At 39.2% G+C, this 17,993-nt stretch overlaps 1 protein-coding gene across 1 annotated transcript in view; it reads right to left on the reverse strand.

Annotated features, from left to right (window-relative positions):
* Positions 1 to 5,460: 5,460 nt before the first annotated feature.
* The window catches only part of LOC121954911 (inactive phospholipase D5-like), a 62,546-nt gene continuing 50,013 nt past the window's right edge, over positions 5,461 to 17,993 (reverse strand). Inside the window, exons 3-10 of the mRNA XM_042502654.1 lie at positions 13,898 to 14,084; positions 12,005 to 12,113; positions 11,593 to 11,720; positions 9,231 to 9,428; positions 7,165 to 7,301; positions 6,856 to 7,021; positions 6,653 to 6,743; positions 5,461 to 6,011 (exon numbers count right to left, since the gene is read on the reverse strand). Coding sequence (XP_042358588.1) covers positions 5,461 to 6,011; positions 6,653 to 6,743; positions 6,856 to 7,021; positions 7,165 to 7,301; positions 9,231 to 9,428; positions 11,593 to 11,720; positions 12,005 to 12,113; positions 13,898 to 14,084 — 1,567 coding nt within the window. The remainder of the gene's footprint in view (positions 6,012 to 6,652; positions 6,744 to 6,855; positions 7,022 to 7,164; positions 7,302 to 9,230; positions 9,429 to 11,592; positions 11,721 to 12,004; positions 12,114 to 13,897; positions 14,085 to 17,993) is intronic.

A 17,993-nucleotide genomic window follows, 5' to 3' on the forward strand; every position in this document is an offset into this window, starting at 1 on the left:
AGGTACGTGCCACCGGTATTTCTGCTGCTGTCTCCTCTCTCTCTTTTTACTATATTTCAGCTCCATACAGTCACAAAGCAATATTGCGTCAACTACTAATTATTTATGCAACATTTAAGAATCGTACAAGTGTCAAATCATGTAAGCAGTGGTGAAGTACTCAGATCTAAGTAGAATACCACAATGTAGAAATACTCTGTTATAAGTAGCCTAAAAGTCCTGCATTCAATTCTACTATATGAACACCATATACTATAGTGTAACATATAATATTTTATAATATGATATAAACTCTAAAATATAATATAATAATATGGGCTACTTAAAATATTCCTACACACACTCTTAAAAAAGGATGTGTCCATATCAACACAAAATGAAAATTTTACACGTTAATTGTGACGCATTAAATATGTCAAAGATCTGTCTGTGTCAGATATGTTAACACAAATATGCGTAATAATATATCAATACTAACACAATTCTGCTTAGGTAAAATAACCAAAGTATAAAAATCATATATTATGGTAATATAAAATATAAAATATATAATATAACATAACCTACACAACAGATATTGAGGTAGGCTCATGCAGAATGGCTTCTTTCAGAATAATATTCATCACATTATTAGAATGATTCTTGATGCGTTAATGTGTTCATCACTTAAATATTGCAGCTAAGAAAGGTGTAACTCATTTTTATAATTTAATAACCTATATTTCCATTAGTTTCTTGTGAATCAATAAAGTTGTATCTTACCTTGTGATTATACACATAATTTCTATGTTGATTATGTTTTGTGTTATCATTCTGAATCTGTCAGGTAACCAAACTAACTATAGTTATCAAATAAATTTTGTGGAGTAAAAAGTACGAAAAAAAGCACAATTACTCAAAACCTTCACAATGCTTGTTTTGTCTCACCGATAGTCCAAACCAACCTACTGATTAATCAACTAATCATTTTAGCTCTAGTTGTATGTGATGTTGGGTAGTTTTATTCATTACAAAGCATCATATTTTATAGGCTTTCATATATAAATCATTAAATTTACAATTAGCCAGTATGTTCCTGTAGCAGCCTGAACACCCCTCTGCTTATCCACTGGCCTGTGCATCCAGGCTACATATATAAGGCCTGACTGACAGTCACAGTGCAGCGATGTACTAGGGATTAACTTCTGAGGTAAGCCACTATGCTTTAATTAACAGCCTTTGTGTTAAGGAAACACAAGTCACTTATATTTAAACAAGAACACACACAGAGACATAAAAAGTTTTTTTTTTTATTAAGAGTAAAAAGGTAGCCATCAGATAATTCAGTAGTGTGCATAAACAAGGTTATTCAATAAATATACATTCCTTCTGTATTTTTTAAAGGCATATACGCTTTCATTATTATCATTAACTCTAGAAAGGCTTGTAGCTACTGTGCACAGTTTATAAAGGCAGGGCATGCAAGCAGCAGTCAACAATTCAATAGAATAAAGGTAGGCAACATTAAAAAGCTTTTACAGTGAGCGTTTAAAATGAGCTTGTCCGTAGCACTGCTTCTGTCTCAAGCATGGCATTTTGGACAAAAAGTAATTAAAAAAAATCCTTTTTTATTTTTATTTTTGTTTGGATTTTGTAATATGCAATTAGCAGATTGTAAACTGTTGCTCATTTTAAACCTTGGCATTTGTGGTCTGTGTCCCAGAGCAACACTAAATAATATGCCAGTAAAATTGTAGTCCTTGTCCCTGCTATCTGTAAAATAGTCACTGTAACAATCAAAGATTTCAGTGCATTGTATACAGACTTCCTGCCCCCGTGAAACAAATAATAGCAGCATAAAATAGTAAATCTGACTCCAGAACAGCAGTCAAACAACAAGCAATACAGTGTGTTGGCGTAGTGTTTCACAAGAAAATATGTTTGGACATTAATATTGAGAAAATGCTTTTGAAGTCTCAATGGAGACACTGTTTTACAAATGAAACAGATGGCTGTTTTTGCTTCACGAGTTAGGAATCAGTTCATGGATGAATTAATGCTTGAGTCACTGACAGAAAAGGATAAAGTGTTAGGGCACGCACACAGCAGCAAGGGATTTTAATTTTAAGCATGTTAAAATTAAACTTGTAGCTGTGGGTTTTTTTTTTTACATCATTACTGATGTATACTATAAATGCAGTAAATATTAACTACTGTACCGTGAGTATATGTGCCATACAGAATAAATGATCTTATGATCACCTTGAAGAATGGCTGCTTTTAAGATCATTTCAGTTGAAACTTGAGCAGGAAAATTACTTACATTCCCATATTGCTGCCTTTCATATAGTTGATAAAAATTTGCATATAAACAGCAGTTTGAACAATGTATTTTAAAAATACATTGTTTTAAGAAGCATCATATTTTGCAGCAAATAAAATGGCCTTTCTGAAGACATCCTCTAGATGGCAGAAGTTATCCATCATGACCAGATTACATCTGTCCGGTGGTGTGTTTTTGACAATGTTTGATTTCACTGCTATCAGTGAGTCAGCTACATGTGTCCTGTCTGTACATATGAGTAAAATGTTACGACTCATTAACCAAATTTTACCTCAGTGACTGCTTGTATCTAGTTCTCTCTTGTTACAGGTAAACCTTCTAAGCATTATGATTGTAACAACCTCAGTTTTCCAGCAGAATTAAAGTGAAAATTTCACCCTGTTAAGTGAATTCAGACAAAAAAAATCCATCACACCTGTGCTGCTTTCACATTAAACCATAACACCCTGCATACTTTTGATGAAGACATCACAATGTAGCTCTCTCTGGTTATCCTGTTTTCTTGATTAAAGGCTTAGGAAGTGAAAAAAAAGTTTCTGCGCTATAAACTCACAAGCTTGAAAAAGGTTGCACCAACTACAAAAAGTGCACTTAGACTAACATGCAATCATTCAAAAATGCAAATGAAAGTCACTACAAGCTTTCAGTCAAAACTAAATTCTTTACTAAGAATTGTGTATTTTTAGGTCTACCTCCACATGTTAAAGGTAATATATATTCAGTCACAGGCATGACATTACAATCAACAATGTCCTTGAGGTTAAACTGCGGCAACTGCAACTGTCGAGCTCTGTTAAAAATTCATTGTATTGATTTGGCTGACAGCAGAGACCCTCTGGCCCCTTTGGCTAACTGCTCCTTTAGTATTTGTCCAATAAGTCACAACATTGAGCACTATAGATATCCATTCAATTCCTCCTTTGTTCCTAGGATTTGTATAAGGGGACTGGAATGATTATCTATAAGGGGACGTTCAGATCAATAGCTCCTCCTCCCCCAGGGACAAACACCTGCCATCCACTTAAACTAATGAAGGCTTGAGTTTTTTAGTGGTGGCGACTGATTGAAAACACCACACCATTTTACATTTGCTGTTATGTAATAAACACAGGAGAAAAGGTGCATCATCTAATTCAATTATGACCTCCATACAATCAAATATTTTGATATGCACCATCCTGCTGTGAAGAGATATATGACGCATCATGTTCTGGATTATGTAACCGCTCTCTGTGCAGTGCTTAGTGCTCCTGGTATTGAGATTAAAACATGATGGACATGATTTGATTATTCCCTTTAGACCCCAAACTCTTCAGCTGTGGGTCAGCCCTCAAAACCGGTTATAGGATTCTTACAGTACAGGACTTATGGGAATGTTTGTCAATTTCAGTGTGTTTTGTAAGTGGAAATTAAATTGCAATTTTGACTCCTCAGCAAAAATACTTAAAAATCCCTTTAGAGGGATGTTTATTAGTTCATTCAAGGCAAAAGAAGAAAATGTTGGCATTGTACATTTCTGCAAACCATGGACACGTTTCATAAGCATTTCTAAAGTGACGTAGTGTATGAGCTCAGTTTGTCACTGGCATGTGAACCTATTGGTGAGACGCCTGCCAAGCTGCACGCCAGTGTTCGAGACCAACAAACAGAAAAACGGTGGTTTTTCGCAAGTCATTGCTGTTTGCAGCGCCTTTCTAGCCGCCAATATAGGTGTTTTTTTTTTTTTGCAGCCCATCACTGTTTTCCCAGCACTGTTTTAGCAACCAATTTTGGATGGGTTTTATTTGTGGCCTGTCATTGTTTTTCCAGCACCTTTTTGGCCACCATATTTAGGTGTTTATTTTGTAATCCATCCATGTTTTTTAGGCACATTTTTATCCATCAAACATAGATGTTTTCAGCAGCATATTGCTGTTTTTCAAGCACCTTTTTAGACACCGAACGTGTTTTTTTAAGGACCCATCACTGTTTTTCAAGCGTCTTTTTAGCCCTTAAACATAGGTGTTTTAAGTAGCCCATTGCTGTTTTTCAGGCTCCTTTATAGCCACCAAACATGAGTATTTTTTAGAAGCCTGTCACTGTTTTTACACCAGGGATAGTGCCACGGATAACAGTGGTTTTCTAGCCAGGCATTTCTGTATTTCCTACTGGAATTGTGCCACCAAAACTGGAAATTTTAAGCCAAAACATCAATTTTTCTAACTGACCAAATGTTTTTTGCATCTAAACCTAACCACACGTTAAAAACAGTGTTGTTGAAAAATAAAGAGAGGTTAAGTTTGAATGTATCTGTTCAATGTATCATCATAACATACAAATGTAACATATCCTTGGTTTGCAGACGCATACAATGCCAACATGTATTGAGGTGATTGGTTCGATTAATATGTACAGATAATATGGTTGTTTGCTTCTGTTAATATCATTTGACCCATTGTAACAATTTATCAAACTGATGGTTACAGGTTGTTTTATCTCAAGTTAGCATTGGTATAAATACGCAACGGTTGTAATTATTTGATTGCAGAGTCACTTATTTAGAATACTACTGAAGATGCACAAACTATTTACATGGTGCCAAAGTATGCATACCAAAAACAGAGTACACACAACATGTAAAGCGGTGTAGTAAATCATTCACTGCTTTGGAGTATGTCTTTGATGCTAAATGTAGCCAGTGTAGCTACATGTGCTACACTACCGTCAATCTCTGCAGAGACATGCAGGCGTCCCTCCCCCTTTTAAAGGGTGATAAATTATGACAGCTAAAGTGACAAACAATCATTTGGCAATCAATAAGTTTTCCTCTGCTTTAGAGATCTCAACAAGGAGAGACAAAAAGATTAAATAAGTTGTTATGTGTATTAATTAGTGTTTCTTATAAACCACACTGGTTTGGTTTCATTCTTAGAAAAATCCATCAAAAGTGCCAGACTGCAGCGCAGCGTTAACTTTCCTTCCTGAGTTCTTCTGTGAACATCAAATCCTGCAAACCAGATGTTGCTCAAATCTTCGAAGTTTTCTTCAAAATAGCAACAATAAAATGCTACAAAGACCCAGTGTGTTAAATCCACTGTTCCTGGGAGAGCAGTTCTCAAAATATCTCTTGCTGAAAAGATAACCATGATGCTTTGTGGTTACAGGGACCCATTGAGGATCTCTCTGCTGCCGCTGCTCTCAGCTGACTGACTGGGTGGCTCCATTGGATTGTCGCGGTGAGCACCTTTTACTTGTACCTGTCTGTTGTCAAAGTGACTCATTTTGACACGTCCCCTTTCTTGGTAACTGTCTATAATTGGCACCAGTTCATTGGCCTTGCCTTGGTGGCTTATTTTGCTGAGTTTGTCATCATGGTGCCTCGTTTTTACTCCTGTCTGTCCGTCATCTTTGTGACTGCTTCTCATCGGCGCAGGTCCGTTATCATGCTGGCCTGTTCTGATAGGCATTGGTCCATTGTCTATGTGACTGGTTTTGATTTGCACCAGCCTGTTGATCTGGTGCTTGTTGCAGACGGGGATCTTATTGGCTTGAAGGGAGCGGGTGTAACGTGAAAACCAGTCCCTCTCGAATGCAGCCCGTAGCTGCTCCACCACTGTGGAGTTCCTCTCCTCGACACCCTCAGGCTGACTGATCACAAGGCCTACTCCTGCGTTTAAGTTGAACTCATTCCCGACCCAGTCAAGGTTACCTGCCAGGACAAAAAGAAGCAAGAATGGCTTGTAGCAAGATAGAAATAACACAAAGATTTTTTAACATCGTCGGTTAACCTGTTTTTGATTTCCAGGAAAGATACATTTTCATTGGAGAACCTTGACCATTATGGGAATATTTTATAACCTTTCTGAGAGTCAGATGATGGGAAGATGATGAAAAGATCAATATCACTTTGATGTCTGTGTGTTAAGTACAGAGCTGGAGCCAGGACGTGATTAGTTTAGCTGAGCATGAAGACTGGATAGAATAGGAAACAGCTGGCCCGGCTGTTCAAACTTCAAAAATATGAATATCAGCATCTCTAAGGACCCTGGCACACCATGCCGACAGTTGGCTGTACTCTAGAGTTTGGGCAGTCGGTCCAGAAGTCCCATTTAAGTTTGTGGTCTAGCACAATACAGAGGTACTTATATTCTGTCAGGACTGGATTGGCTCCCCACTTATGATTGGTTTGTCTGGGTCTTAAAGATCACTTCATAATACCTTGTGTATTGTTTGATTGATGTCTACAAAAAATAATGTAAAAGCAGTAGTTTGAGCTATGAGTGTTGAGATCTGCATGAAGTGAGCAGAGGCATGTGGGACACGGTCATAAGGTCTTGTTGATGAGCTCACCTAAATAAATAGCTTGGTCTGTCACCATAAACCTGTTGTGGTTTATTCCCTGGAGGCTGCCATCCCTCTGTACTCGGGGATTGAAGAACTTCTACACATAAACACACACACACACACACACACACACACACAGACACACATAGTGAGCATTGATATAGTGTATCTGTAGCACTGAAAATAGTCCGTGTTGGCCTTGTACTTACAGCTTCCAGTGAGCAGTTGACCTGCTCCATGCACAGACTCCTCAGAGACCAGACGAAGTTGAAAGTAAGTGGATGAGTCTTTTCCCAGCAACTTATCAGTAGACGGACCCGGACCTTCCTCAGGATCAAAGCCTCCCGGATAAGGCCGTCGATACGAGACCAGTACCTTGGCACAGATACAAATACACAGATAAATGTGGGCATACAGAGTTTAATCACTTGAACCAAAGCAGATCCGAGCTTTTGATGATAAATGCTGTCGAATCATTCCAAAGAAAGCAACTCCAACAGCAGCACCGAGGTTCTAACCTTTGAGCGCTGCGGCTGAGGAGTGGCAGGTAATCGATGATGGAAATATATATGAAATGACGGGCTTCCTGGATGACTCTGGAGATGGCTTCAAGATCACTGCTACGATCTTTGGGGATGAAAACATCTGGGGAGCTCTGTTGTCAGAGGAGGAAAGACAGTTAGGAAGTGTCGGTGTTACGTGATGATGCACAAACACTGACTGTGTGCTCCTCTATGAAACAAGATGGTCCCATAAAAGATGATTATAGCATTTCCTGACCAGCTGTTTCTTTCCAAAGTGACTCAGAAAGGAATCTTAATATGCAGATTTACCATAATGATTGTTATCAGCACTGCTATCATCATAACAACCAACTCTCATCACCTTTAGTGAGAACCTAAATGACCATTAGGATTTAATTGTATTTCATTGTTTTATATATGTGTGTGTGTGTGTGTGTGTGCGTGTGTGTGTGTGTGCGTGTGTGTGCGTGCATGTCTTACCAAGCCTAGAAGTTTTAATATTCTGCTGACAGACACATGTGAATGTTTAACTGTGAATTTCTGCTTTGAGCTTTTTGTGTAGATATTAACAGCAGTCAGAAGGCATGTTTCTAGATGTTATTCATAAATATGTATTATTTTATTCTCAGTATATTTCATATATATATATATTTTTTTATATATTTCTAGATTTAATCTACATCACTCTACATAGACAGCAGTTAACTTTAACACATTTTACACTTTACATGTGATCAAAAATTGATATTTAATATGTGAATTAATAAAAAAGGTGACCAAACGTTGACTTTTGCCCACTATGTTTATACATTTATGATGTCAAGTGGTCAAATCCCCTCATACAATTATCTTGGAGTTTCTGAGATGTTTTTTTTCTGACATGGGAGGCTGTTCATATGAATAGTGGGCAAGTCTTTATTCTGAATATTCTGAGGTCACACATATGCAGCATTAGATAACCCTCATATTTACATTTTTTCGGTTGCAGGCCTAACCATTCAGAGACAGAGGCAGAACCATCCAAATAGGTGAGTACACTTGCTTTTTCAGGGGGATTTGGGGTATCTGATGGGCTACAGTGCCCCCTGTTTAAAAGGTTGTCGTTATTGCGGAGTCAGGTCACCACTGAGCTTCTGTTTCATTGTGTGTTTGTACTTTTGTGGGTAAACTGTGTGTGCAGCTGTAACTGGCCAGTTTTCGGGACATGGTGTTGTTTGTTGATATGTATTGCTGCTCTGTTGTCTCTTGTTTTCTATAATCTCTTGTCTATATGAAGAGGAGAGTGGTTGTAGTGACTCATGAGGTTATCATACTAAAAATGCCTGAAAAGGTCTGCCGTCATTTCAGCAGGACAGTCAAATGTTAATCTCCTCTACTCTTAGGGTCTTGTTGTCACATTTCAGAACTTTTTCACAGCACTATTCATACTTGTGGTAACTTTCCCTTTGACCTTTGTACTTTGCAAATACAAAATTCTAGGTAACACATTCCCACTGTAAAATCCAACGCATAGATGGTATTTTATATGTACGCCAAAATTGTGTGTGTGTATATCTAAGTGCGTGTGTATGTGTGTGTGTGTGGTAACTAAGGAGCCAAAGGGACTGTCATAATAGCCTGCACTAGAGCCCATGGTTACTAATTTACGCCATTGCCTCATGTGTTTTACCCTGGTTTGGAGTCTGGTTTCACTCATCTGAGCAGAGTTAGTAATCAGCCCTTGTGTGTTTAAAGCCCTGCTTGACTCTGTTTGGATTTATGGACTTTGTTTCTTGTGTGATTTCCTTGATCTGATTTTTCTGCCTACGCTGACTGCATTCATGATGCCTGATCTCCTAAAGATTTGTATTTGATAAACTGGTGGTTGCTGTTTTTCCCTGCAACTGAGTCCCAGTTTCATACTAAATCTTTGCACATTCATGTTTGGTAATATCACATATTTCTCCAGATGCCTATTTTCAACCTGAGCTGAGCTTGAATCATTTAGAGTAACTCAGCACACCTGTGTGGGTGTGTAGAGCCTTTAAGTAAGTTCAATTAACACCATAGCTGTCACTTACAGAGACGTAGGCCTGAGCCTTTGTGCTGTTGAGAGTGAGCTCCAGCGGTGCGTCTCTGTTGAAGAGGGCAAAGAGGCGCTTAGACCAGAAGGAGGGGATGAAGTCTTTATACTGGAGCCCCCAGTAGAGGCTGAACACTCTGTGGAGGTCCAGAGCCAGACAGCTGCAGTCGTACACCAACACGCCCAGCTCCTTTCTCTGGAGAGCAAACACAGTCTCTGTTAGACCACAATCAGCGTGGACACAGAGAGCCCGCACTAACATCAACATCTTTGTCATCGTCAACAAAAATCTCCATCAAAATCAGAGTTCCTTTTTTTTTTAGTAATCTTGACCTGTCTGATGTTACTCCTTAAACACTTTTATATTTATACATCCATGCATCTACACACATGAACACACACAGACACACACACACACACACACACACACACACACACACACACACACACAGCAAATCTCCAATGGCAGCAGGGTTTGAGAAGACACTACAGTGCTTCTCCCTGTTCTCATTTTTTTCTTTGCTCTCTGCTGCATGTTTCTTTCAAAGAGGCACTTTTCAATTTCAGCTTCTCAGCTTGTACCTCCTAAATTGCCGTCTCTTTCTCTCTGTCACTCTGCACATTCTTTCTCTTCCTTCGCAGTGTTTACACGAGCAAAGTATTCACTGAAAACTTATTGACACAGCCTATCCTATTCAATCTCCCTCAAAACACCCCTACACTCACAGTGCCCCTTATATCTTGGGGTTTCTATAGATAAAGCAGCCTAAAAAATGGGTCCACACTTTAATGAACCGTGCAAGAGTCTCAGCTTTGAGGGTGAAGATGAAAGAATGGCCACTTTCTATTCTGGGATGCCACCTCACCTTGTAAGCCCCCACCAAACACCCATACAAATCTGTTCCTTTCAATACATGACTTTTGAAGACACTGACATGAAACTCATGCAAAAAAATAATCTCACTATCTGTATGAATGTGATCTGATAGGTGTGATCTGATGCAATGATTTGCAAATCCTTTTCAACAGTGATGAAAATAAATATTAAGCATTTTTTCATTACACTTATTTCTAATGCAGCTATTCAATTGAAATTTAAACCAGACATTGGTATTAACTTAATAAAACCACACTGATAAATAAATCTTAACATTTCAATCCATTAAATTAATGTTCAAAAAGGCTTTTGCTTGCAATGCCAACTTTCTGAATGAAGTAATGAATCTCTCATAGTGTTTAGATGTGATTTTGGCTCATTCTTCTACACATGCTGTCTTTGAATCTGAAAAAATTTTGGGGGCCCACTCACGAATCTTCATGAAAAAAAACCTTTAAACTTCAACATTGAGTGTCCTCAGTTCTCAAACACTTTGAGTGTTGTTTAACAAAGCTGTGGTGACAGAGTGTTAACAAGCTGTCCTAACTTTTTTAAATGTGTTTCAGGCTTTAAATTCAGTAAGTAAATATATCAACAAAAATCAATTCAGCAATCTAACAACTGTGATCATTCGGCACCTGTAAACTTTTTTCGTTTTAAAATTTTGAGTGATTCAAAGTAAAGGACTTGCATATTGGTAATAAATATCTAAAGTCTGCAGATGTTTCCAATTTAATTAACACTGACATTATCTTTATTTCAGATGATGCAATTTTCAGGAGGGACACCCTTTTGCATAAGAGGGCTGTGTACTTCAAATAAAATGAATCCAAGCCAGCAAACCACTATCAAAGCCTTTTACATTAGGGGATTACAGCTCGTAAATAAATACAAATCCCATGAAAATCCACTGGATACAAAATGACAACAGCGGGTGTCAGACGTGATTTGTAATCACAGGCAGATCATTAGGAAATGGACCCTGGGGCACAGATATGCAAAAAGTCCAAACACCTCTCCCCGATAAGAGCAATGCACACAGAGACGGGGTAGTTTTGACCTTTTTGTTGTAGTTTTGCGTCTCTGTTGCTGTTATGCTTCTTTTTTATGGTTTTGTGTCTCTTTTAGGGAATATTGTGTCTTTTTGTGGTTGTTTTGCACATTTTTTGTAGCTATTTGTGTCTCTTTGCAGTTCCTTTGCATCTCATTATGGACTTTTTGTGTCTCTTCGGGGTCTTGTCCTGGCTGATACCTGTTAATCTGCAAGACATTTTGCACAAGAAGGACAGGGGGCCTTGACACTTCGCTCAGGGGCCCAGAATTATAGCCTGATGAGGCTTCAATAACCTATACTTTGCAGAATTTGTGTTAAAATGCAGCTTCAGACTTGATGAGATTACAATGTTGTATTTTCTGCCCCAACCTCTGTTTTTGTGTGATTATGCATTTGTTTGTGTGTGATGTGTGGTGGGTCTTGTGGTACTGTGGCCAGGGATCTCCAGTCCATGCTAGCGCTGCCGATGTAGATATGTCTCCTGTCGACCACCCAGAAGGATGAGAGGAGGTGGCCTTTGGTCAGCGCTGTTGTGTTCACATAGTGGACTTCAGCATCTGGGAATGGAGAGAGAGAAACAGACACAGAGATCAGATAAAAGACAAAAAGACAGACAAGGAGAGATGGAAATTAAGAAAGTTACATGTGAAACAAGGACAAGGATTAAGACAGATTAAAACAGGATCAACAAGAAAATAAAACAGAAAAACAAATGAAGGAAAAGATGTAAAGAATGAAAGAGCTGAGCAGGACAAATAGGCAGAGTGAAGAGTCAACAGAGAGAGCTGAGCTGCATGTTTGAACACAGACACACAGAATTTATAATACAGTGAGAGCTGACAGTGTTTGGCGAGCATCCCGAGCTCAGTGGAGTCGATTGGTCCGCTGGAGATCTTCAGCTGGATCCCTTTAGCTTTCAGCCCCTGCAGCCTGGACAGCAGTGCTCTGCCCTGCAGGAAAAAACACATCACAAAACACCTGCTGTCACCGAAAATTCATGCATTGTGTATTCAGAGAAGATTCTTGTGTATTGCATAGATTTTCTTTAATATTGTGGCACCATCAAGAGTTATTGATGAGCTGTCGTGATTTCTATGCCTGTTTGTGGTAGCAAAACATGTTTTTAAATTAACTGAAGTTTGCAATAAACAGACATGCAGTGCACTTGCCTTCTACAAGAGCATCTCCATCTCCACTTTTTGTAACTTTGCCTTTACAGTGTATTAAATTTTCCAGTCCAGCCTCCCTCTCAGTGAGGTGTCTCTTTTTTGGCAGCTTTTTAGCAGAGAGCTGGAGGCTGAAAGGCCATTAGCTCTCCTCTGGCCCGAGGCTTTGGAGAGGAGCTATTATTTTCCAATCAGCAGCCTCAGGCTTTCATTAGTCTTCCTGATATACTCTATTCTATTCAATTCCCTCCATGCAACTGTCAATAACACCACATCCTGTTCAAATCCAAAATGAATAGTTCACTTCAAGCAGCCTGAAAAGAGTCTGGACTTGTGTTTTACCAGAAAGTACAATTCTACAGAGACAGTTATAGATTTGCCGCTCTGCTGGTCACTTTCGTCAGGCACTTGTATCATACTGTCATTTGGTCTACTTTGACTTTATTGTCTAATTTGGCTGAAGCAGAGACAATTTCGCCTCTAATGTCCTTTCAAGATATGATAAATATCAGATGTAGCAGATGTGCACAGATGTGCTTAATGACCTGAGGACGTGGATGTAACATCAAATAGCCACAATGTTGAACAGCTAATGTGAAAAAAGCAAATCAACTCTTCTGTCACACCTTCACGCCCACGTCAGGCAATTACTACACCTATAAACTAAAACAAAACAAACAAATAAACTAACAAACAAAAACTTCACTTACGAGCAAACCAGCAGCGTTACAAAGGAGAGGTATTAAGTTTGGGGCTCTTATTTGAAAGTTGTTGCAGTTCTACCAAAGAATGATTTTGCAGCAAATCTTCTCCAGTGGATTTGTTTAAGTAACTGTTAAAATGTAAAATTATCCAAAATGTCATGATATAAACATAGATTAGTGAGAAGTCCAAAATATGGTCACAAATTAGGGTAGTTGTTTGGCCACCAGACATAGGTTTTGTTTAAACATGGGAGACACATAAATGAAATGGAAGGTTTGGAGGGGTTTCCACCAGAAAACTTTGCACATCAAACACTAAATAACTTGCAATCTGGTGAATTTATGTGCACTTATTTCTGCTTTTATCTGCATCCGTTTATGTTTTGAATGTCTTCATTCTTGTCAAAATAGATAGTTTCATGTATTGTTTAGGTAGGTGACAAATGCATATAATAAATATTAAGGGGAGCGTGTCCCTTGCATCCCCCCCAACATCTACACTTATTCTATGACATCATCTCAGGTCTCCGAAGACTTATCTTGTGACCCTGTGGGAGTGTTTGGTACTGGCTGTGTTTAGTTTAGCAGCCCCAGATCCACCAGCTACAACAGTAAAATGCTCCAATATGCTTTGGTGTATCATTAACAAAATTATAATGTAATGATCATAATGTCAATAACTAAATGGGCCATTTTTCTGCAGAGCGAACACTTTTAATTTGATACTTTTATACATTTCTCAAAGTAGGCTACTTCTCCCTCCGCGAGGAGGAGACAGCAAAGAGGTAAAAAAAAAGACATAAAATTTGAATAAGCGCACAAACTTCTTCAGGGTCAAATCTCTGTAGGCTTGCTGGTTTGTACCTGTCTGGCAGCAGGCTGGAAGCTGGATTCATAATCAGACGAGTTGAGGAGCCACAGTGGGGAAACTATCTCCACGACCCGGATAGCTCGGTCCAGTAAGCTGTACAGCCCCACTGAGAGAGGGAGGTGTGAAGTACCATTGTCTAAGAAGGAGATGTCATCCGGGATGTTCTCCACAAGCACTACTCTGTGGAAAAATAAACAGAGAAAGAACGAGTAAAGAACAAACACAGTGAAATTTAGAAAGAGCATCATTAGGATGAGCCACAGAGACATGGTAATGAAAAAAAAAAGCTAAGGAAATCATGTTCTTTCACAAAGCAATTATCTGTTTGCATTAGCGGCAGAATTATTATGAGTCTCGGTGCCACTGATATGAGGTTATACTCTGCTAACAAATTAGCGAACAGCACCTTTCCTCTGGACCATTGGCTTAATGAGAGTTATCAAGTTTTCTACACCACACATGCCTTTAGATTCCATTAAGCATCATTAAATCTGGTGCAGGTTGCCTCTGGCTGGGGAATAATTGAAGGCTGATGTGGAGATTTGTCAGCAATGCAGATTCAATTACACCTAGTCAGGGAAAAGTGACTCATTTTTTTTTCTGTATTCTTGTTGGTTTCTCATAAACACTACTCCCTGCACGTTCACATGGTGCATTGTAATGTCATCATCAGCAGTCTGGTGTAGTCTAATATACTGGAGTTGCAGCAGGCATCATTAATTCATATGCAGAGGCAATATCAATCCACTGTTTGACAGGTTCAGTGAATTGCATGAAATATCCTTGAGATTATCTGCTTAAGATTCAGTGCAGTTGGGTGTCATAAAGCTGTACAACTGAGCTGAACGCTACATGATGTGGAACATGTTCTCAGCGATAATTGTTTTGCATTGTAATGTTATATATCACCGTGAATATCCCTGCGCTTTCTGCCAGGGTGTAATGTCAAGTTATCTGGCTAACCATGACTCTCAGCTCTCCCTAATGTATCTCCAGTTCCCATTTTACCCCAGTGGACTGCCTGAAAGCGACAGGAGCATTAGCACTGGAGTCAACAGATTGAATTAGCCGTGGCTGCCCTAGATCTGCAGCCACACAGAACCAAGCTATTATCAAGCTCCAGCGCTCACCACATTCCCTCTGTATCCTGCTTAGACTTCGATTTCTGCCAGGCAGATGTTATAAGAGAAATATAAATGAGAAGAGGTTGTTCAGTGGGGGTGAACTTGGATATTTATTCTGCTGCACCTGCATGGTCGATTACATTTCTGGATAAAACACTTTTCATGAAACTAGTAGAACCATTTCTGCACTCAATTCTGTGTGAGGGGATGGATTTTATATAAAATGCCATATTAAATATACTGCAGATTAGTTTAGCTGTTCAATAGGTGCCTTGTATAACAAATCTATTCTGTGCTCATTGCTGATTCATAACTTCCACTCGCTACAAAAACCAAAACAACAAGCTGAAAAACACAAAAACACGACATTAAGCTGAGGAGAGCTATTGAATCGGGTGACAAATCTCTGTAGGTCTGTCACTACAAGCAGTGCCTCTCTTCTCAAAGTTGTTTTACCTTTGAGTAGTGCAAATTTGAAATTAGCTTGTGCATTAGTGTAGGATGTTTTTGATGTGGTTGTGTTTTGATTTGTTCCTTGTTCATCATTTGTTTGATAACATTTATTCTCGGTAAAGATGCATACAAGGTTTAAAACTGTAGCAAAAGTGCAAGTGTTGGTAAGTGTTTGTTGGTACGTTTTTGGAATGTAGTGGGTGATGTTTTCATCATATTTTCATGTAAATTATCTGTTTCCCCTCTTTTTGACTTGTGATTTTATTTTATGAAAGATATACTTTAAAATTTTTCTTTTATTTCAAATTTCTGTTTGTAAAACACAGTGGAGTCTGTGCTGTCCGACTCCCTAGTGACGGCTTTGTAATGCCAAATGGATCTTAGAGCACAGGATAGAGGCCCCTCAGAGCACAGGGTTGGCTAAAATGTGACAGCTCGGGGTCTATCAAGTGGCTGTACTCAAGGGCGTGCTGGTGAGAGCATGTGCTGCAGGTGATAATGTACTGGCATCACAGTGAGAGGACAGTTGCCAGCCCGCAGCTTGAAAATATATTCTGAGCTAAAGTAAAGCCCAGTCAGGTTTTGGAAAGTAGCCAAGGGTCAAACTGTAGGACTCGTACCCTCTGTGATAATGACATGCTGATTTCTCCTCAAGAAAATGACCATCAATTTGTAAAAGGGACAGTTCACCCCGAAGTTAAAAAACACATATTTTTCCACTTACCTAAGTGTTATTTATCAATCTAGGTGCCCGATTACTCAAGATAGTCCACAGATCCTGTTGTGAGCAGCTTCATGTTGGAAACATTTTTTAACTGAACCACTCCTGCCAACCAAATCAATGCATTGACTGACACCTGACTTTGATTTTTTGATTGGTTTATCCACATTACGTGATATGGATTGGGGATAACCATGCCCAAATCAACGCAGCTTCTGGAAACTGTAAAAAATAAAAAAAAAAAAGTTACCCAGAGAGTCAAAAATTGTCCCAGTGTAGTGCATCTCATACTGCAGCTAATGGGCCCCTCAGTGCGTCAGTGTCTGATGCCAAGGGCAACAGGCCAAGTGTTGATATTTGATGAGTTGGGACTGAGACCGAGCTGGATTTCTGGAGAGAGACATTGCTGTTATTAACTATAAGCTGTGTGCCATCTAGCTCAGTTATATTTCAGAGAAGGCAGACATCTCTATCTCTAACACTCTGCAGCTCACACCAAAACAATTTTGTTCATTAATAGCGCTACAGGTAAGAGGAAAAATATGTATTTTTTATTTTTGGGCAGAGTTTGAGCCAATCACAAGTGAAGTTGGCTCATATGTTGCTGAGTTTGGATATTCTTCCATCTGTCAGCCACAGAGCTTGAGGACTCGACACAGAGTGAGTAAAATGAAAAAAAAAAGTGTGACAAGGCACGAAGAAACCAGCAAGCTGTAATGAAATTATAGAAAAGATTAACGTGTATATCACACAGCGTAGAGTCTTCTCCTTTGTTCTATATAGACAGCAAAAACTAGGACGGCAACAGTAAACACCTCACAATGACAAAAGACGAAGAAGGAGACTGATGGAAAACAGACTGAAGAGGAGGGGTGGTGATCTTATTTTAAAAGAAATCCTCTCAGTTCACCATAATGGCTGCAAGGTGTGATGAATGGTGGTTCTAAGTATTTTAAACAGGCTTTGGTATTAAAAGTGGAGGAAGCAGGGAGGCAGCCGTCTCTGGCTGCAAGTGATTCATCGATTTATTCAGTCTCTGATGTCCAGTGTTGGTCCCCCTCCATTGTAACCCATCTGCACACTCCTGGGTGTGATTCATCCCCAGCAGCCAATACCTAAGTGGTGTAAACTTCACTGTGTGTGTATGTGAGTGTGTGTGTGCATACATGAGACAGCGAGGCAGAGAAAGAGAGAGAGTGTATCCGGATATAAAATCCCTCACTCTCTGAATGATAATGAATCTTCACCGTGCAGTAGGTAAGCGCAGCTGGATCAGAATGATAAACTCTCCCTCCTGATGTTTTATTCCAGAAAGCAGAGCATATTTCACTCCATTATAGAGCTGTCAGGGCCGAGACAACTTCACATGTTTAACAAACTGCAAACATCTTACAAACATCACAATGACATGTTAAGTATGCCAATTAAACATGCAGGTGCTTGTGTGCCAGCTGTAGCACACTTAGAGTAACAGCATGTGCCAGTGTCAGCCCCTGACTCCTGATATAAATTATCCACCCTCTCGTGTGCTGCCCTCAGTGTACAGCAGCGAGGACATTAATATGGGTATCACAGGAGCTGCTGCTGCACCGCTCCCTGCATGCTGTGTCTTTTTAAAGGTAAATGTCAAGTCCAATGTTTCATCTGGCTCAACCAGAACACTGTTGTCATGGTAAGCACACTTAGTATGTAAATTTTAATCAATTATCTGGAGCTTGAGCCACTTAATGAAATGTTTCTTTCACTGTGATCTTCTGTGTTATATGCAAATTAATGTAGACTGCAAGTTTA

The sequence above is a fragment of the Plectropomus leopardus genome, chromosome 15, assembly GCF_008729295.1.
Source record: "Plectropomus leopardus isolate mb chromosome 15, YSFRI_Pleo_2.0, whole genome shotgun sequence".
Classification (NCBI taxonomy): domain Eukaryota; kingdom Metazoa; phylum Chordata; class Actinopteri; order Perciformes; family Serranidae; genus Plectropomus; species Plectropomus leopardus.